The sequence below is a fragment of the Podospora anserina genome, chromosome 4 (assembly GCF_000226545.1).
Source record: "Podospora anserina S mat+ genomic DNA chromosome 4, supercontig 4".
NCBI classification, from domain to species: Eukaryota; Fungi; Ascomycota; class Sordariomycetes; order Sordariales; family Podosporaceae; genus Podospora; species Podospora anserina.
In genome coordinates, this window is record NW_001914850.1 from 2,293,246 (window position 1) to 2,314,086 (window position 20,841).

Below are 20,841 nucleotides of genomic sequence, written 5' to 3' on the forward strand. Positions count from 1 at the left end.
ACAGGTATCCGGGTTGTTGTGCGATCAGCAAGGTATTTTATCTGCTTTATTCAGGCACCACACGGCATCAAGCCTTCTTGTATCTATAAGCCCCTCCATGCCGCCTCTGGCTACCTAGCCCAATATCGTCGCTTCATGAACCAAGCTCCTCAAAGTACCTAGCTAATATGCACGCCAGAAAACCCAACGAATAATCATGAGTAGACACGACGAGGAAAGCCGACACCATGTTGACCCCACAAAGTTCGACTGGTCACGATTCGCATTGTTGACTACTGTGGGAATCTGGTTTACTGTATTATCAACAATATCGATCGCATTGGGTGTGTGGGGTGCACTACCAGCCTCCGCATCAGCATGCAAACCAGACGGATCCTTCAGTCCTTTTTCAGACGACTACATTTGGTGGTCTCGGCCGAGCTTTTTCGATATCACTTTTAAGGCTCAACCGATGTCTTTTGCCCAAGTAAAAGTAATTAATTTGGCGTGGGATTCTGGTATTTTCTCTATGCAGAAGCCTTGAAGCCTTCTTAGACTACCTATACTGATCCGTTTATCTTTCAAGGTTATCGGCAGAGCTGGACAAGCGCTTTTAGCCCGGGTCTTGTGGAAGGTCTTCGCCGCATACGTCGCGGTCATGTTTCAAAAACAACGAACAAAGTATGCAGCATACTACATAATCTCATCAAACAAGAGACCTCGTCTACGACCATCTCTAGGCTAATAACTGAGCTGGGACCACGAAACATGCTCAGGTCCAGAGCTGTCATGGCCTTTGTGGTCCTTACATTCAACTTCATTTTGGCATTCCCAACAATTACAAGTGCGATGACAGGTTATTCAACCAGCACGGAAGCATTTGTACAAAATATAAATAGGTAATGGGGACTACATCAAATAATCTACCTTTGAGCTGGTTCAGTATATCATACATGATGGGGACCGGGTAGGCTTATCCAGAGACTATCATCTGTCTTACAGGGCCCCTGGAGACATCGGTGAGTTCATTAATGCCACAAGACAAAACATCCATGTATACTGACCCTTACTCATCAGGTGGAGAACCTCTCATAAGTCGGACGGACTATCGTCCGAGTTGTAACCACCTCCATGATCTCCCTGGTGAGAAGCGGCAGCTTCAAATGCACATCTGGAACTGTAGGTTCGTCGTGAATACTACACCCAAGCTTCGATACTGATCTGGCGAGACCAGATGTCCGGCGGTACGGGTTTTTTGGTCGCCTAAACATCAACACCACATGGGGAGATTGGGACAAGCATCTATCCGCGCCAGCCCTTGACATCTCAGCCTTCTACCTTCCACCAGTGGCCGATGTGCAGCCGGCGAGTCCAATGTTTCCGTGACGTGTGGCCACAACTGGCAGGATTCGTTGACAAAGAACTACCCGTTCCGCAACACATCCAAGACGACATTCGCATCTGGCAATAGAACCTTTACGTTGGATTACATTCTGGCGAATGGCATCTGTCAGCCCATATCTGATTTTAGTTCGATATTTATGTGTCTGTCTGTTTGTCTGTCGAGAAGACGAGCTAATGAAACATAGAAATACCAGTGGGGATTCTCCTACCTTCAGCTGTACATAGTTATCAATGTTGTCTTGCTTTGGTCAACGGGCATCTTCCTTTTGTGGCTCAAAGCACAGTTCAACTTGCCGCTGGCACAGTACGACCGAGTTCCACGGGAATGGGAGTGCATGCCGCACATGTCGCGCGAATTGCAAAAGCATCTCAAAAAGTCTGGCGTCGAGTCTTGACAGGATGCCGGACTACCAGCTCAAAGAGAGTGTCATGGACCATCTGGATGGAGGACAAATATCGTTCGGCGCTGAAATCGAGACTGACATGGTCATTTCTTTGGTAATGGGAATATTGAAATGGCTTCGGATCAACATATTCTGGGTTTTTGTGTTTCTTCTTCAGGCTTCCAGTGCAATTACAAGTATTTGTTTGCACCTGCTCTGGAGAGGATCAAGGCGTCTTCTAGCTCTGACCCACCTGAGCTGGTTCATTACGTATCTACTTTGTTGATCAGAAGGACCAGATTTCTGATTGTTATTCTACCACTGGCATGGCTGGGGATAGGTCGTGAACTCTCTAGGCTTATGTCTCTTGTATCATAGATCAACTATCATAACAATGTTCCAACACAAGCGGTCATCGGGTGGTTTTGGCATCTCTGCTGGTTGCATCTTTTCTGACGTTGCTTATAATCTTGGCACCAAGATCCAGTTCTGTACTTTTCCAGGCTCGGGTGCGGATGAACGGAATATTAGCTCTCTTGAACATGGGGTCAAGTCACTAGTCAGAACGAACAAGACAGGTTTGCTGCGGTGGAAGATGAACATTCAGAAGTCTCAGAGAACTGCAGGGCTAAAGTCAAGCCGACATGTACAAGCTCGACTGACTCGGAATGTCAACTGTTTTAGCTATCCCTACACATTTGGCGATCATGAAGTTTGATGAGCTTCGTTCAAGGCTGCGTGCAATTCGCGCAGGGCATCATCGCGGTGCCGCTCAACGTCCAGGTCCAATATAAACTCCCACCTATGAAGAAATGAACCTGGCTCCCGCAAATATGCGTCAACCGCGTCGCCACCAAGCAGAATCTCTCCTGTTTCGCGACTGGACTGGACGATGCGTTGCGTCCTGGCACGCCTAACATGATCATACACCCCCAGTGCGACTTTCGCCTCAGCCGCTGTCTTGACTTCACCAAGAAGAGACGACAATATCATGCTGTCCTCGAGGGACATTCCACCTCCCGATCCCTGCCACGGAGTAGTAGCATGCGCGGCATCGCCCATGATGCAAACCGGCCCAGAGACATAACGGCGCGCTGGAGCATGGTCCCAGAGATACATGGCTGGTTGTGTGGGTTGGGCACAGAGCAGCTGTGCAACTTTTCAGTATATTGACTTCATTTCAGACGGGGTACCGGAGACAACTTACGGCATCAATTGCCTTGACCAAATGGTCAGGCCATCCTTGAACTGCACTCTTGATTTCTTCCGAGCTCACCAGACGGTGCCACTCATCAGCTTTTCCTTCAGTTCTATCTCTGGCGGCAATGACGAACTGGACCAGTTGTCCTTTGCTGAGCAAGTTGTGCATCACAAATGACCCCTTGCCTATCCATGAATGTTCAAATGGACTGTCCAAATCGACCGCCTCCGTCCCGATATTTGCCCGCGCTTGAGCATACGGTTGCAGAGTCATGGCGGTCCAAACACCAGTGTTTCGAGGTGCAGAAGCTGGGTCGTCTTCACCGAGTATGAATTTACGGACTGTGCTGTGAATGCCGTCCGCACCTATCAAAATGTCGGTCTTGTGAACTGTCCCATCTGTAAAGTGCATTGTGACCTCATCGCTATCCGCGTCAGTGGTGATGTTGCTGAGCTTTTTGGACGGATGCATTCGGTCTTGCGGAACGCTGCTCAGTAGTTCGCGGAGAAAATCGGCCCGGTGAACAATACTTGTAAGACGTTTGTTCCCCGAACTGTCGTAGTCGACTTCATCCAACACAGTCCCCGGTTTGTCCCCCTGGGCAAGGAGGAACCGGACCCCGCGCATGGGCACTGCTCTAGCATTCTCGAGGGCTTTGACGGCGGCTGAACCGAGGAGATCGAGTGCTGTGAGTGCGTTGCGGGTAACTCCTATGGCCATCCCAGCTTCTTTGAACATTGGGGCCGATTCAAAGATATGCGCGTCCAACTGTGGATGTTTGAGGAGAGCTTGGATGAGTGAAGCACCTGCTAGGCCCCCTCCCGATATGGCGACGCGGATGCGTGGAGGTTGGGATTCCATGGTAGTTGTCTAGGTATCTTCGCAAATATGGAAATACAAAGGGAAAAGGCTGGTCGAACCCAGCCGATCAGGGAGGGTTGTGAACAAGTTAAAGTGAATGAGGCAGTCTCTGATGCCCGGGTCTTGCTGTGTGCATGTCTCGAAGATAACCGCTGTCCATGTTTTACCCCGCAGACATTAACATGAACTTAATACCCATGCCCCAACAACTTGGGCGGTGTGGCTGTGTAGGTGTGCAATCGATACAGTGACTGCAAACAACAGCTGGAATCGAAAGAGGAGACACCAAAGCCGTGCATGATTTCGAGCTCGGCACTGTGTAAGCACCAGACCGACAAGATCACGCTCGATGGTTACACACAGGCATTCTTCCCAGTCACGTAGGTGACAAGGAGGATCCTCTCGCAAAATTTCCTGGTGGGTGTCGGACTCTCGATTCATTGGCCTTGTTGCCATTGTCACAAATTGGCATGTTGGAAGTAGTAATATCGAACCATGTTTAAGTGATAAGTAGAGGTATCTAGGGTTGTTGAGAACCAAGACCTAACCTGCAGGTGCCCATTCACAAGTACCTTCTCTCCCTATGAGCCCTGCCATAGATTCTAAAATGCCAAGTCTGGATCAAACTCTGTAGTACCATCACGCTTTTTGCTTCTCTTGAAGGCAAGGTCCGGGTCAAATTCGGTAGTCCCATCACGGCGATTCTTCTTGAAGGCAAGGTCTGGGTCAAACTCCGTTGTCCCATCGCGCTTTTCCTTTCTGAACGCTAGGTCAGGATCGAACTCGGTAGTCCCATCACGACGATCAATTTCGACAGGCGGAGTGAGCATCACGGCTCGGCCTGATGCAGAGATGCCTCTGTCAACAACTGCAACCTCAGGAAAGCGACATTCCCTTTGGGGCAAGTACTTACGTGGAACCATTGGTGATGCTGCTGCCACCGAGATGAGCAACGCGGCGAGGAGATTTGATGATTTCATGTCGAATAGGTAAAACCGTGGATGTAAGTAAGTATGCGCTGGAGTATCGGTAGTTGCAGAGTCTTCAGCAGCTCAACATGAAGACGGGAATACGGATGGTGGAGTCTATATACCGGTCGACCTGGACAGTTAGCATAGCCGCCTCTCAAACGCAGTCATGAGGCCTGAGTCATGGAGGCTGTGCGATACTCGCCGAGTTGCCGACTGGTTGCTCCTGTGTAGGTTTCTTGCCCAGTTCCCGGCTTTCCCACGTACGTTAGGCTCCCAATTACATACATCACACCTATAGTACCCGTATGGTACTCGGGGACTGTCATCATCGGCGCGGCACAGCGCACAGGATGTAACGAATATGGCCATGAATCGGAGCAAACGAGACACCACGAAGGGAAGGAGAAAACTTGTGCCTCACTTGATATCGAGGTAGCATCGACAGTGGCGGGTAAGATGCCTCACTATTGGCTACCAGGACCACCACGATAGGGCTCGTAAGTTGCCCCCGACACAACAGATCCTACATGTGAAACCTAGGCAGTTCCAACAACACAAATTGTCAACCATTGACAAGCAGATCCAACGGGCCGATTGCTGCTTGGCAGTTAGAAATGAGACAATTCCTCAGAGGTTGGTCATGATGTTGCAGGCGGGTTCCATTCGCCAGTCTTCACTCCCCTTCAACCTCATTCTCATAACCTGTGAAAGTTGTAGGCTCTACCATTCTCCAGCTATCAAACCCAAACAATGTCCACCGACAAGCACGAACAACGCCCTTTTCTCGCTGACGACAGTGAAGAGATCCGGAGTGCCGGGTATTCACGTCACCCGATTATTAGCCAAAGAACTCTACTTTTGGCATCCGCGATCAGTAATGTGGTTCTTCTCGTGATCTCTGCTCTTCTTAGCGGGACAGTCTTTTCTGTCCTCGGTCACGCCCAGAAGAAAGCTCAGTTACCCGACCCATACTGTACGTTTTGCTTCTCTTTCTATTGTTCCCCTTGCACTTGACATTGACGATTGGTTACTCTCCCCCTCGCAGCTCCCGCGAACTCCATCGTTGAATTCGAGTATCGAGGCGTTATTCGCAATGACTCCCGCTTTATCGGGCGCCCAACGCAGGAATGGGACAAGTCGATGCACGACCTCATGGCTGGGACTTTGATCAGAATCTCACATGAGGAACTCCAGTTGGCCGGGACGGACTCAATTCCACTTAGAGATGGCGGCTATGCTGCTGGCTTGGGTGTGGCACACAACCTCCACTGTGTCAAGAAGATAAAACAGTTCCTATATCGAGAACACCTTTACCCAGACCTGGATACAGGTAGTCAAAGGTTTGAAGACCTTCAAACGCATGCGGGTATGTTGCTGTACTTTCTTTCCTACCTACATGAATGGAGGCGAGTAGTGACTTATTGCGATAGATCATTGTCTTGATTTCATCCGTCAAGGCATCATGTGCCATCTAGATTACTCGCTGTACACAGTGTACTGGGGAGAGCGAAAAGACATCCCAACACATCATGATCCGCCAGTGCAAAAGTGTGTGAACTGGGAGAAACTTCATAATTGGATGCAAGAAAGATCGGCCAACACAGATATGCTGGTACGGCCTTGGACAGAATAGACTTAGATCTGGGGAATCACATACAAAACAAATCTATCTGCAGACTATTCTTTTTACCTGCAAATTGTCAAACTTTTGGGTGTTGCTAGTGTCCCAGGTAGCTCAGGGGTTTGAAGACAGCACTTCCGCAGCCATTGTTTGATGACCAGATGACGCGTCTCAGTTCTGTCTGCCGGATGAACCGCGAATTGGGGGCTGTGACATGTACTGATATAGTGGTCATGCAAAACACTTGGACTGTGCCCGACCACGGCGTTAAGGATCGATGTTGGTTGCCTGGTTTAGATAGCGAGAAAGCCAATCACACCACGGGAGTCAGGGCGGGAAGGGACCGCTCGGCGAGGGCCGGAAAGGGGAAGGAGTAAGATGTTGCAGATCGCTCATCTGTTGCTGGTTACATCAGGACGTGTTGGTGATGGGTGACTTGCTCAGATGCGATTGGAAAGGCGGCCCCATTATGCAGATAAATAAACTTTTCTTGTCTCGTTGACTAAGGTAGGTACTCGAGCTGTTTCCGACACACATTATCAACCTACTTACAACCAGTCGACCACCTGAAGATGGCTTCACAAGATGAGCAAGATCTATTTATTGCCAAAGGCTTTGATTCGGAAGACGACCTGAAATATGCATCACGGCCAAAACAACATCCCAAAACCCATCTCATCATATTCATTTTCCAAATTTTGTTTTTTCTGCTCAATATCACCCTGTTCATGACTACCAAGGCATCCAATACAGACTGCACATCCTGTGGTGCGTTGAATCAGAACGTTTATCACAGCCCTTATTGTGAGTTGCTACCTTATCTACCCATCCGCGAGAAGAGCCCTTCAGAGAGCTAACCTGATGGGAAATTTGGAAGCCCCTGCACACTCAGCAATACGGTATAAGGTCTCCCAAGACAAGTATGAAGAGGGCCCAAGCCCATTTTCAGGAGTGCCTCGCCTCGAGCTGGATGAAGCCTGGTCAAAGTTGCTACGCTGTACGTTGGACGTCCCCACCTTGATTGCTTCCACTGATGTGTGTGTCAAGCCTCGATGATTCGATTATCGGCGGACGAAATGAGAAAGATGAACAAAACCTCTGTGACGCTCAAAGATGGATCTGGATATGTTGGATACCTTGAGGCAATTCACATGCTACATTGCGTGGTAAGTCGCTTTCCTCGGATTCATGTGCCGTTGTTTTAGGTATCATCATGCTGAAAGTCTTAGAAACGAATGCACCAAGCCCAATATCCCGAACACTACCCCAAGCTCCAGGCAGAAGATGCCTTTTCGACCCATCATTGGGGTAGGTTTCCGTTTCAAGCTGGCCGGAAACATACACTTATCATACTAACTTCGTCGACTCCTGTTTCAAGATCATTGCCTCGAAGTATTGCGTAAGGGAATCATGTGCAACGCCGATACCACAATAAACACGTATTTGTGGCAAAGGGACTCGCATGGTAAGTTGATGATAAAAGGGAATAGGACAGGACCAAGAAAATGCACCGACTGGGACAAACTGCAAGAGTGGGCGGAAGACAGGACAATATATGGGAGTGACAGGGATCGGTTTCTTGAGAGTCTAGTAAGCCCCTCTGAGCACGGAGGGGGTTTAGGGCCCCTTGAACTTGGTACGTAGCTGCATATCTGTCTGTTATTTTGAGGGGTTTAGGCTTCAATTCACGCCATCCGGCAATTCGTACCCAGCTCTTTCACCAGGAAGCGTAGAATGCTACCCTCATATCAAATACCGGTTTTACCTGCGTTTGCCAGTCGGATGAGCACCCGTCCGCAGTCAAGCGGCGCAGACACGGGACCGAGTTTGCTGAACCTGCGACGACAGGAATCCTTCCAATTCATGATATTGTCCGATGGACGTGACACAAGAGACGCCTTGACGAGATTCTTACCTAAACAGTAAGGTGCCACGGCTCCTTTCACGGCTCTTTCGCATAAATCCTAGTCCATGAACCTGCGGCGGCATATTGAAAGGATTCTGGAGCCACACCCAACCGGCCCGTTCCTCTTCTTTAGGGTCGGCTCGTTGGGTCATATTTCCGAGTTTACTGGCATACTGTGTTACACGATTCCCTTGGACGGTTGTTCATGGTCCTCGCGATTATGCGCTGCTGGGGGAGAGCGAGGCATGATATTGATAAGCGGGTCGACTTCCCCAAAGGGAATGGATCTGCAACTTTCGCCATAGGGCTGTACGGGTACGGCGTAGAAATGTGTTGAGTGAGAGCCAGCTCGCTGGTCATTGTCAGTGCTGTCTGAGCAGGCAGTACCTTAGCTACCTGCCGCCCCCGAGAATCGCTTTTTGTCTTCTCCATGATTTTCATCAGTTCCTCTTGCCTTTCATGCTTTCCTTCAACTCTGGTAGTTGTTATACCATCTTACCACTTTCCTAGCTATGGCCACCTATGTCACCGAGCAGAGTACAACTGCGATTGGGGTTCTTTTCCCCACGTTAGCGATAATATTGCTAGGTATTCGTACCTATGGGCTTTTTCGGCATTACTCTCGACGTGATATCGGTATCGATGATGTCCTGATTGTACCGGCGGCGGTATGTTGTGACCCCTTGGAGACTTCTATAGACTTGCGATAAGCTAAACGACAGCTCCCATAGTTTCTCACGGTTACATCTGGCGTTGCGATGGCGATAGGGGCACAAATGCACATCATCGGTGGCCATTCCCTTGACGGTTCATGGGGGCCTGAAGATAACGTCAAGCTTGGAAAGGTCGGTTCGCTACAGCTCGACCATAGCATCACCGCGCGGAAAGGCTGACTAGGTTCAAGTTCGAGTACGCCTTCTGGATGGGCCATATCCTCGCCATCGGCTTCATCAAACTTACCCTGCTCTTCTTCTTCCGGGGTTTGTTTAAGGGTACCTACCGAGACGAACTTTCATGCCGGACCCAAGATCGTTGACTAACGCAAACTTGCACAGGCCGGGCCGAACGAACAGCATTCGACTACTCAAACTGGACACTCATTGTCCTTGTGATACTCTGGACAATCTTGTTTCTCTTTCTCGAGATATTTGCCTGCGGGCTAAGGCCAGAGTCCGGATGGGAAAGCTTCGAGTCTTTGAGAACCAAGTGCATGGACACCTTCGGCATGCTAACCGGTTGTTCCGTCTTTAGCTGGGTTCTGGACCTGGCTATCTTTATCGAGCCGTTGATCATGGTACGGCTTTGTCCCAACCTTTCCAACCCATGTTGACGCGGAGACTGACAAGGTCCAGATCCGGACGCTGAACATGAGTCTAAAGCGGAAAGTGCAGGCGTCGATTGTTTTTCTTTTCAGTGGCTTGTACGTGACCCCCTACCCACCAACATTTACTCAGTCAATCCTAACCAAATTCTAGTGCCGTGATTGCTGGACTCTTGCGGATGATTCCCTGGATTCAGATCTACATGCAAGATGTCAGGAATCCCACCATCAGAATCCTTGCTGACGATTTGCCGGTGACTGATCAAGAAGGTGAGTCCCTCCCTACCTTCTAAACATCTGGGAGACTACCTGATCTGATTTTGTGCAAAAAGGGGTCGTATCAATTGTACTGTTTTGGACATACATGGAAATTGGCGTCGGATTCATTGTCTCCTGCGTACCCCGAAGCGCTTGGATCTGGGACAAGCTCCCATCTCTCACGCCCTTGCTATCCAAGATGTCGCGATCTTTTACTTCAGTCGCATCCCGCTCATCGACTACCAAGACAGGCACGGCTGACCATGATAGCGAACGGAAAGCTCAAGGGATGCATTCCGAGCTTCACTCACAGAGATCACTCGTCAATATGAAGGGCACTTCAATCGGTAGCCGGAGATCATCCGAGAACCTTGAATTGGGAATCATGCCATAGGGAAAATAGCGCGATGCTGATGGCGTTACCCACCTCATGTTTTGGAATTGCCAGTCTGGGGTTCAGGGGTTCAGGGGTTCAGGGGTACTTGACTTGATGTAAGCAAACACCCCAAAAGGCTTGGGGCCATGCCAAAGTTATCGCAATCTACAACATGCCCAATCTACTGCAAGGCCACTATGACTCCAGCATGTTATTGGCCCAAGAAATGCAAATTGCCAGGAAACGTGGTGGCTTGCAAATCCCGATGCTCATCCTTTAGGCTGAACGTCGGACCCGGCGCCCAATGACCCCATGCCCCGGCACCTAAGCCATACAGCATGCAGGGTCAGCAGGGCGTGAGCCTCGTATAAAAGCACTATCAGTCCCAAATATCCTCAATAACGGCAAATGGGATCTGCTATTGTGGAGGAATTCCCATCTGCCCACTCTCGAGTTTGCCCATCATGCTCGGCACACTTTCTGTCCCGCGAGAATCTGGCCCCCTCAAGCCGGGCTAGATTGTACGAACTCCGAAATGTACATTATGCTGCTAGCACCGTGGCCAGAAACCAACCTTTCAGACGGTGGTTCTTTGGAGGCCTTGTGCAAGTTTCCCAGCATTGCAACTTCGACGCCATGAAATCCTCTCTTCTCGCATTCCTCGCAGTGGGCGTCGCGCACTCGGCCGGCCGGCTGCTCCACGCTACTCGACATGGACTTGTACCAGATACTGTCACGTCCAATGTCATCCCCATGCGCAAGCACATTGTGCCTTCTTCCGAACACCGCTCCAGTGTCGTGAAACCCGTCTACCGCAGGACAGCAGACGTGAACCACCCGGCCAACTTGACCAACGTGCACGATGTCTATTACATCGTCGATATCGTTGTTGGGAACCAGACTCTCGCTGTCAGTGTTGACACAGGATCAAGCGACACATGGTTTGTGTCGGACTATTTTGAGTGCGTCAGGTTCTGGTGGCAGGGTCCAGAATATGTATGTATACTCCCTAGTTTGCCAAGTAGTGGCTTGTAGGTATTGGCCGTACAGCTAATCTTTGTTATTTACTTGCAGAAACCAAACTGTGGACTAGCAGACGGCTTTACGGGCAACCTGTCGGGCGGAGTCCTGGACAACCCACCATTTGTCCGATCCTACATGGATACCACGTTTGTGTCGGGCTATTACGGGTTCGAAGATGTCACTGTTGGATCAATCACAGCCAAAAACCAACGCGTTGGAGTCGTCAATTACACGTTTTGGGCGGGCGATGGCCTTACCTCGGGTCTTTTGGGGCTGGGGTATCCCTTCATGACGAGCCTGGACGGGGCAGAGCAAAACCAGGCACCATATGACCCCGTTTTCACGACCATGTGGAAGAACAAGCTGATTGATCCTCTGTTCAGCATTGCGCTCTCCAGGGAGAGTGGGAACCAGGGCGAGGCCGGATGGGGAGGTCAGGACGCCAGAAGGGTCCTACTTGGCACTAGGTGGTCTGCCACCCGTGGAGGTGGATGAGGAGAGCTGGGCGAGGACAAAGATTCACGGTGTTGACGCTATCCCCGAGTGGATGTTTGAGCAATCAGACCTGGGTTTATACATTATTAAGCCCGACTCGTGGGTGTACGGACGCGAAACGGAGGATGTCACGCCGGCTGAGGCAGATCAGGGCGCTGTCACGACACATGGGCTGACGACAAACACTACCCAGTTTCCCGTTCTGATTGACGTGGGGGCTACACTCAGCTTGCTTCCTAAGGGTGAGTCTGCATATTGTAAAAGCAAGACAAGCTAACTGACAAGTTTATAGGTCTGGTTCAGAAGCTGTACGCGGCGTTCGATCCTCCCGCCAAATACCTGAGCACCAACGGCCTGTTCTTTGCCCTGTGCAATGCCACCATCCCCAAATTCGGTGTCAACATTGGCGAAAACACTTTCTACTTTGCGCCTGAGGACCTGCTGCGTCAGACGGCTCGTGATCCATCTGGGGAATATTGTCGAATTGGGGTCACGGACGTGAATGGGGGCCCCTATGTCTTGGGCGTGTCATTCTTGTCAAGCGTGGTCGCCGTTTTTGACATTGAAAATACCGAGATGAGGTTTGCTTCAAGGACAAAGTATTGAGCAAGTAGAAGTGCAGATTTGTTTTTAAGTAGTTGTAAACCTCCGCAGCCTTCCTGGCTGTCACTGTTATTCCTTCCTCTTTACTTGATAATCTGCGTCCGGATGAACAGTTGGTTCCACAAGGTCCTTCCTGATTTCTCTCTTCCGTCTCCAGTCCACGGCCTGGCCAACAAACTTTTGATCTCTCTCATCCATCTTCTTCTCCAAATCGGGCACCTGGTCGAAAGAGGTAATACTTGTCATCAGCTGCGGTGCCCCCATGGGCAACCTGTCCCCTCTGTCAACCTGCCAAAGATGATAGACCTTGCCATAAAGCTCGATTACTTCCTTCATCTCTTCGGTCTCAGCCTTTTCCCAGGCGGCTGTAGGAACGGCGGAGTTGGGCTGTGGCATGACAAGCATGCCGGACTTGACTTCAAAGACGTGCGAGTGCCAAAGTCGGCGCTCCTCCTGCGGTAGGGTTTCGTATAAATGAGGCTTGATCATGTACTCGACTCCAATGAGACGGGCGCCTGGATCGGGTGAGTCGTAGAGCAGGCACTGGCGAACATCCTCTGTTAGGTGACCGCAGTAGTGGTTTGCCTCTACTACCCGTGTTGGGTCAGAGGCATAGACGTGGAAGGCGTTGAGGTGGGCGCAGATGTTCTTGGTGGGAGTGAAATCTTGGGTCAGGGCGGCGCCGGTTTCGAGGATGGTGGACTTGGTGCTTCTCTCCTGGCCAGGAACATGATGGCATTCCTTGGCAGAGCGATCTTTAGTGTGGAAAAGAGCTGACATTGTGATGGTAGATCTGTATGTTTTCTTTTGGTGTATCTTATGAAGTATCACGATGTTCGTGGGCAGAAAAAGGTTGGACGAACCTGTAAGAGAAGAGATGGTCCAATCAGATGCGGTGACGTCACCGTGATGCCGACACTCTTAGTGAAGCCTCAGCTCTTGTGTTTTGCGGAGTACACTACCTATTTTCCGCTATTTCCTTCTGGCCAACAGACAGCTTGCCCGTGGGACAAAAAGCGGAGGGTCACCCCGACCACCACCCGGCAGAGCAAACTTGGGAAGATATCTTCTCAGAACAGCCACCGACAGTAGCGGGAGCATCGAATATCTTCTTTCCCTTTGCACCGCCATTGCGCACGCGACACGACAGCAGTGGAGAGACGCGGCACGGCCACCAGCTCGCCAATGGAAGCCGCAGCAGCTCGCGAATGCATGCGGGCTTCAAACAGCTTTGCATCAAGAAGCCACAGTTCGAAGCACAGCGACTGGCGGCTGTGTCGTCAGGCTCTCTGGGAGCGGCGCAGCGTTGACAGCTTGGCGTGTCCATCGTCGCACTAGCCCATTCTCCCAGCCACGACCGCTCCCATTGGCTGCCTTGCTCTGAACCGGGGCGGCCCATTGCATCGAGGCCTGTCCCATCGCGGACAGCAGGTCGGCGCCTCAATTCGTTCTCTGCACAACTATTTTTCAGTCCACGCCATCAACTTCTTCTTCGAAATCCACCCTGCCATGTCTTGACACCTCCCTCTCCACAAGTCGAACCCGGCCCCCGACGATTGCTTCTCATCACGGGGCACGTGCTGCTGACGAGATCCCTTTCCTCCCCGAACCCCCCGGGCCTCATCGCCACGAGACCGCCAACATGGATCCCAACAATGACTTCCCCAACAGCACCGTTTTTGTCAAGGTCGACGACGACCAAGAGATGAAGGTCAACATGACGGCCCTCATATTTGCGATTGTTGCCCTGATTGGCACCTTTGCACAGGTGCTTCAACAGTACATCGCCTCGGCCGCTGGCTACTCCAACTGCGGCGAGAGCGTCATGGGCGAATGGCACAAAAGCAAAAAGCGAGCGTTCCGAGCGACCGAGCTGCGATTCGAGGTTCAGTTTGAGACGCCTGTTATCTTCATCTGCCCGCCGACCAACACCAAAGGTCCCATCCCGGCGAAGCCCATCTACTTTGTCGACGGCTCTGACCAGAGCTTGAAGGATACACGCGCCTTGCTACCCAAGGATGAGAAGTCGCGGGAGGAGAGGCTTGCGTCGAGCAAGGTGCACACGGCAGACAACGAAAGAGCGACCTGGGTGAACTTGCTTTCCCAGCTTCAGTCCATGGAGCGGGAGAGTCAAGAATGGCAGAAGGACTTTTACGGCCAGAACCCGCCTCTGAACCCCAGATCCCACATCGGATTTAGAGATCACACCCTTGCCATCGCCATGCAGGTCAAGAAGCGCAGCTGGGACAACATGCCGACCGACATCAAGAAGCCGTATGCCACGACAGCCATTTGCCATTTGCTCGAGCTTGCCGCCATCATGGGCATCTACTGGCAAGAGTTTGACCGATCACGTGACAGGTACCGCGCCGAAGGAAACGGATACATGCTTACGGGAACCAACGTCAACGACCTTGGCCTCGTCTTCACCTTTCAGATCTGTGGCAAGAGCCGGTTTAAAGAGAACCGTGTGATCCCGGTCGATGAGGTGAAAGACTTGTGCTGCGGCTTCGTGCCCACCCTCTTCCAGAAGAGCGACAAGGACAAGCGCAGGGTCGAGTTTCCAAATGAGGATGCCAAAGACCTGAGCGTCTTGCAGTTTGGGAGCATGAACGAGATTGCAGAGACCATGGTGCTTATTGACTGCAATACCAACACGGCCAACTATTTCCGATCCAAGAACACCACTGCCCGGCACAGCCATCTCTTTCCCGGTAAGTCACGTCTGCCGTCCAGAAGACGAGGCTTCCTCCTGCTAACACAATGCAGTGCCATTTGAGTTGCTTGGTATGCTTGGCAAAACACTGCATATCCGCAACAGCGCCTACCGCATGCTGCCGAACCCGACGCCGTATCATTGGGACAAGAACTTCTTCAACCTCCGCAGGTTGATCAAGGAGTACAAGAAGAAGATTGACGATACAGACTCGGAAATCGCACCGACTCCGCGAATTCAAGACCTCAAGGCGGATGTCGCTGAGCTGGTTTTCGACTTGAACCTCGACAAGAAGTCGGCAACTCCAGGCTACTCGCTACCGCTGCTCAACAACCTACACGGGGTGCTTGACAGGTGTGACGTTTATCTCAAGGAAGTAGCCGACATGGATCTGGTGCGTATGGTGGTCCGGGAGCACTTCCAAAGGATTCTCAAGATGATCAACGACCCACAAGACAAGCCCGGGGCCAACACCAAGGACGACGGCAAGCACGCCACCGGGGAAGAGCGCCAGCGGGCAGAACGCTTCTCGGAACTCAGCGCAGCAAGTCCCGAGGTCCGCCAGGAGGCTTTCATGGAACTGTACTTTTACAGCGTGCTCCCCGAAGTTAGATACCGCGCTGTCACGTCGTATAAGCGACAGCAAACCACTGGATACGCACCCTCGATCCGTTCACGCTCCGGTTCGCTCGAGACATTGCCAGACATGAAGTCCTTTTCCGAGCCAGTCACCCCTACCGTTGTCTCAACGCCCAACAGGCCACTCTCGCCGGCTCTTGCGCCGCCAGTCCCGTCCCCAGGCCCGCCCCCGCCCGCATTGGAAAAGCATCGAAGCACCCAATCAGTGCCACTGTTGCGAGTCTCGACACCCACTCCTCCCACGGTGGACAAGACGACAAGCCTGGACACAGATGCCACAGATATCTGGTGTACCCTCGTGCTTCGTATGCTCTGTTGGCTGCTGCTGCATGACTTCAACAAGAAGGATGTGCAGATCCCCAAGAGCGAGCTGCTGGGAAACCGGTTGCCTGTGTACATCGCCTAGTTGGCATGTAACAGTGCAGTTTTTACGTTTTACTACATGATCTCTCTCGCTCTTTTTTTCCTCAAAACTAACGTCATAGTTATTTTGGCGCTTACACGGGCATTTTCGGAGCATGGTATCTGGGGCTATAAAATGGACTCATGACGACACTTACGACTTGGTTCTTGCAGTAGAATACCCTTATTTCTTGTTCTTGTTTTTTGGCTTGTATATAGAATCAGCGAGCGAGCAAGCGAGCGTGTCTTTTATCACTTCTGGAAATATGACGATTCGCGATTTGTTTTGCTTCCTAGGCGTGTGGGTGCGTGGATGTGCGTTTTGGCTAGCACAGCGATCCACGACAGAGGGCTGGCAGGCTCCACGCAGTCGCCCATTCTTCTGCAGAGGTCGTCATGACCTGCATTGGCTGACCATCCAAACATCCCCCAAGCACAGCAAAGGCGGAGCTGGTTCGCCACTACCGACTGCTGCGCTGGCGGCATAACTGCACAGAAGGACGGGGAACTTGGATTGGAACAGAGATTGGCGGCCCAAATCAACCCAATCGTTACCCGAACATCATCTTCACATCGATATCCTCGCCGGCCGGACCAAGAGCATGCGACTGCGCCAACCCGGTACGGCAAAGACTGAATGTCGGCACACACGAGATAAAGCCTGAAGTGGGTCCTGCCAAGGCCCTGTTGCGTTACCTTTTTGATGGAGCTGATGAACTGGCAAAATCGTACCCCACTCTCGATGCTTTCCTTGGATGTTTGGAACGGGTCTAGCAGTCGGCAGCTGGTCCCCGCTTTGTAAGGAAAGTCAGAGCAAGCGAGTTCATCGTCAGTTTCTCGAGGCGGAGGGGGAAGAGGGGCCCCCTCGAGGGAAAAAGGAGAAGTTGATGCTGGCCAACCACACCCACCCAGCCCCCCCGTCAGCGCCTGGGGGCCGAGAGTTGGCGGGGTCCCGGGTCGGTCGGTCAAAGTGGCGGAGGGATCCAATGGCGAGCGGTGTCAGACCGCCTGCGAGTTGCTGGGACTGACTGCGGGGGCATTCCCCCGCTTCGCCGTGACCGGGGCGGGAGGTGCAGCGGTGAACCAAGCAGCAGCAGCAGGAAATCGAAGAGGTGGAAGCTCGTACAAGCACAAAGGCCCGCGGAAGCATCCGCCCCATTCTCATCACAGTGCTCAGCAAGGACATAGTGCTGCCCGATGCGATGTGCCAGCTGTTCCCACTGGGCCTGTCGGTCCAATCACCTCGCCAGCCCCAGATCACTGCGATCCAATGCAACCAGGAATGTTTGCTGGCGCCGTCGCTCGCCCTCTCCTGAGTGGTCTGGCGGTGGACTTGGAAGCTTGAGGGCTGGAATGAAACATTTTCCACCCCCCATTTTCCCAGGACTGCTTGACGTCTCCTGCTAATGCGTTGGACCGAATGATATTGGCTCGAGCGAACCAATATCTGCTTCTCTGCATTCTTGTTTCCTCTGCTTTTTCTTCCTCCCACAAACTTTCACTCACTCTCTGCTCTGCCCCTCTGCGTTGACCACAGAAAACACCCCAGCCCCCAAAGTAGAGCACTTGCTGGATCAAGGCGCTTACGACAGTACATACCCTCGCTCACCAACACCCCCCCAAAGTCTCGACCGACGTACCCATAGGTACACAAACAAGATAAAATGCCTGCCGGCGAGATCGTCACCATCATCAACAACTCGGGCAAGGTGATCAGCACGGTATGTCTTTGCTCTTTTGTTTCTTCCCCTGAGCACCTGGCCGGCAGCTGGAGAGGGGCACATCCCACCTGGCGCATCGCATTTTCTCGTGTCGCATTGCATCGCTTTGCATGACGGCTACTGACAGTCAGTTACACAACAGGGCAAGCAACTGGTCAACATCTTCAAGGACGCCCAGGCTGCCTACCGAGAACGCAAAGAAGCCGTCAAGGCCGAAAAAGCACAGCGCGCCGGCATTCGTCGCGCTCAGACCTTCGATGTCAATCTGACCCGCGGCGGTCCCTACTCGGAGGACTTCAACTACACCCATGGCCCGGGAAAGGGAGGGTTCATCATCGAGGAGATTGACGACGAGAAAGAGAAGGAATATGAACGGCGGATGATTGGGGCGCCGCCCGGACGGCGGAGATCACACGAGGACGACGACGACGGCCGAAGCCATGCATCATCGAGGTTCACCACCCGCTCCAAGCGGACCTCGTGCCGCCAACAGGCTCTGCCGGCCCCCGCAGGTCCAGTCTCTGCCGCGGCACCGAGGACGGTTGTTTCCCTGACAGAATCCGCGCTCAAGGCCCACTCCGAGATATCCGCCGCCGCACCCTCCAAGGCGCCGTCCAAAGCCCCGTCCGCCGCCCCCGGCCCGGGCGCCCTTGTTCACCGGTCCCGAACCGAGCCTGTCGTAAACACGGTCAAAAAGAAGAAGTCCATCGATATGGACCTTGCCTACGGCAGCATTCCTCCCGATCTTGCCCAGCGCCACGACCTCGCCCCCAAGAACGTGCCCATCTCCCGCTCTATCGGCCCGACCGCCATTACCATGACAGACCGAGAGACAGAAGTAGACCCGCAGGTAGATATTGACCCACAGGAGGCCGAAGCGCTTGGCTTGATGGACAAGATCGAGGAGTTCCTGCAAGAGGCCGACTGTGTGCACGCCTCGGCCACAAACATGATTGAGTCACTTCAGCAAAAGCCCGAAGCTGCTGCCGCCGTCGCTCTGTCCCTTGCCGAGCTCAGCGCCCTCGTGGGAAAGATGAGCCCAGCCTTCTTGGCTTTTTTGAAAGGAGGGTCCCCAGCCGTATTTGCCTTGTTGGCTAGCCCGCAATTCTTGATTGGGGCGGGAGTGGCAGCGGGGATTACGGTGGTCATGTTTGGTGGGTGGAAGATTGTCAAGAAGATGACCGGCAACGCTCCGCCCTTGAAGGAGCAGCCCATTGCAATGAGGGCGCTGCCGATGGCGTCGGGTGCCCAGCAACATCAACAAAGGTTACAGGAACTCGAGGGCCAGGCCGAACAGCAAAGCGAGGCAAGTTATCAGGAACCGTTGGTCGTGGATGACGTGCAGGAGTTGAGCTCGATCGAAATGTGGAGGAGGGGTATCGAGCCCGCTTTTGTCGAGGGAACCACGGTGGCAGGTGATGATGCGGCTGAGATTGAGATGATGAGCAGGGAGGCCGAAAAATACGCCCGAGAGAACTTCCGCAGCAACAAGTACGACATCGAGGTCGAACCCTCAGACTCGGTTAGTCAGATCGGTTGGTCACCGTCAAAGAGTATGCGAACCTACAAGACGTACAAGTCCCGATCTAGCCGACATCACTCCACATCGAAGAGGAACAGGGAGGATAGGATGACCGAGGTTTCGGTTGATGATGTCCCTGAGCGAAGGAGCTCAAGAAAGGACGACGGGGAGAGCGTGGCCGGCAGCGAAAGGAGCCACCGAGGCTCCAGGAAAACCAGAGATTCCAAAGACAGAGATGGGGCTGAGTCTGCCGTGAGTGACCGGAGCCACCGTAGCAGCACCAGCAGGAGGGATCACCGGGAGAAGGAGAGGGATAGGGACCACTCCAGGCTGGAGGGGATCAACGAAAAGGACGAGGGGTCGAGTGTTGCCGGTAACGAGAGGAGTCACCGCAGCAAGCGCGAGAGGGAGAGGGAGAGAGAACATAAAAGTGAGAAGAAGAACGACAAGGATGACGATGGCAGTGTCGCCAGCTTCCGAAGTGCTCGAAGCACCAGAAGCCATCGTGAAAAAGAGAGAGACAGAGACGACAACAGTTCCAGTGTCTCGAGATCCTCGAAGCACATCAGCAGCAAGGTCACCCCCGTCAAGGAGGAAGGTGCTGACGAGAAGGATGACAGAATCAAGAAGCCGAACATGTTGAAGCAATTGTTCAAAAAGCTGAAGGACAAGGAGGACCGGGACTCGGTTGTCTCCGTGATGGCCTGAGCTGAACGATTTTCTTTCCGTCTCTTTTACCCGTTTTCTTTTGCTTTATTTGCATCAGTTAAACCGCCTGCCTGCCTACGCATCCGTCGGTGGGAAATCTTTTTTTTTTTGAGTCAAGGCTTGACATTACAAGCCGATACCATACCTTATGATACGACACATAGTTTGCATGGAATACCACCACATAACAACCATCTTGCCTAGATCCAGGTACATAGAAATACTACCTTACTTTATTAGATTCGCATGCCGCGTCTCTTTCTTATCTATTACATTCCCTTCAAACTAATCTGCGGTGCAGCGAAGAGTATTTTGTCTAACTGGATGGGTGCCTTTGTCACACGTTATCAAATAATCGGCCATATTACGGCCCAACAGTACGTCGAGAGTTGGTGGTTAAAAGTAAGGCAGGTAATTAAGTATTTCGCGGTTATTAAAGGGATGGTATCAGCTATAGAGTATATGAAACGATTTATTAGTAATTTAAGGCTATTAGGATACGGCCAATTAGAATACGGGCTATTTGTTAATAAATATATATATATATCTAAAAGAGTTTGCTGAAAGAGTGCTGTTAATGCCTGTTAAATATAGGCTTGAACAGCTATCGGCGCAGTATACTGAGAGCGAAGAAGACTTTAACTGCAGTATTCGACAGGAGCGGAGGCACTAAAGGAAGATAGATTGCAGAGACGGCGCCCTACCATACATAGAAGGTATTCACTATTGTG

General features: G+C 52.0%; 6 protein-coding genes across 6 annotated transcripts; 3 read left to right on the forward strand and 3 right to left on the reverse strand.

Annotated features, from left to right (window-relative positions):
* Positions 1–2,471: 2,471 nt before the first annotated feature.
* On the reverse strand, positions 2,472–3,828 carry PODANS_4_4510 (uncharacterized protein; the record flags this gene model as incomplete). The annotated part of the gene is made up of 2 exons (XM_001906373.1): positions 2,472–2,915; positions 2,974–3,828. The coding sequence occupies 2 exons, from the start codon at positions 3,826–3,828 to the stop codon at positions 2,472–2,474; spliced, it is 1,299 nt and encodes a 432-aa protein (XP_001906408.1).
* Positions 3,829–4,430: 602 nt separating this feature from the next.
* On the reverse strand, positions 4,431–4,808 carry PODANS_4_4500 (uncharacterized protein; the record flags this gene model as incomplete). The annotated part of the gene is made up of 2 exons (XM_001906374.1): positions 4,431–4,669; positions 4,742–4,808. 2 exons carry the CDS (start codon positions 4,806–4,808, stop codon positions 4,431–4,433), a joined length of 306 nt encoding a protein of 101 aa, XP_001906409.1.
* A 6,109-nt stretch (positions 4,809–10,917) lies between these two features.
* Positions 10,918–12,405, forward strand: PODANS_4_4490 (uncharacterized protein; the record flags this gene model as incomplete). The annotated part of the gene is made up of 4 exons (XM_001906375.1): positions 10,918–11,277; positions 11,356–11,566; positions 11,688–12,041; positions 12,092–12,405. 4 exons carry the CDS (start codon positions 10,918–10,920, stop codon positions 12,403–12,405), a joined length of 1,239 nt encoding a protein of 412 aa, XP_001906410.1.
* Positions 12,406–12,471: 66 nt separating this feature from the next.
* PODANS_4_4480 (uncharacterized protein) lies at positions 12,472–13,182 on the reverse strand (the record flags this gene model as incomplete). The annotated part of the gene is made up of 1 exon (XM_001906376.1): positions 12,472–13,182. The coding sequence occupies one exon, from the start codon at positions 13,180–13,182 to the stop codon at positions 12,472–12,474; it is 711 nt and encodes a 236-aa protein (XP_001906411.1).
* Positions 13,183–14,107: 925 nt separating this feature from the next.
* Positions 14,108–16,163, forward strand: PODANS_4_4470 (uncharacterized protein; the record flags this gene model as incomplete). The annotated part of the gene is made up of 2 exons (XM_001906377.1): positions 14,108–15,116; positions 15,172–16,163. The coding sequence occupies 2 exons, from the start codon at positions 14,108–14,110 to the stop codon at positions 16,161–16,163; spliced, it is 2,001 nt and encodes a 666-aa protein (XP_001906412.1).
* A 1,660-nt stretch (positions 16,164–17,823) lies between these two features.
* PODANS_4_4460 (uncharacterized protein) lies at positions 17,824–20,110 on the forward strand (the record flags this gene model as incomplete). Its single annotated transcript, XM_001906378.1, has 2 exons — positions 17,824–17,880; positions 18,023–20,110. 2 exons carry the CDS (start codon positions 17,824–17,826, stop codon positions 20,108–20,110), a joined length of 2,145 nt encoding a protein of 714 aa, XP_001906413.1.
* Between the last annotated feature and the right edge of the window lie 731 nt (positions 20,111–20,841).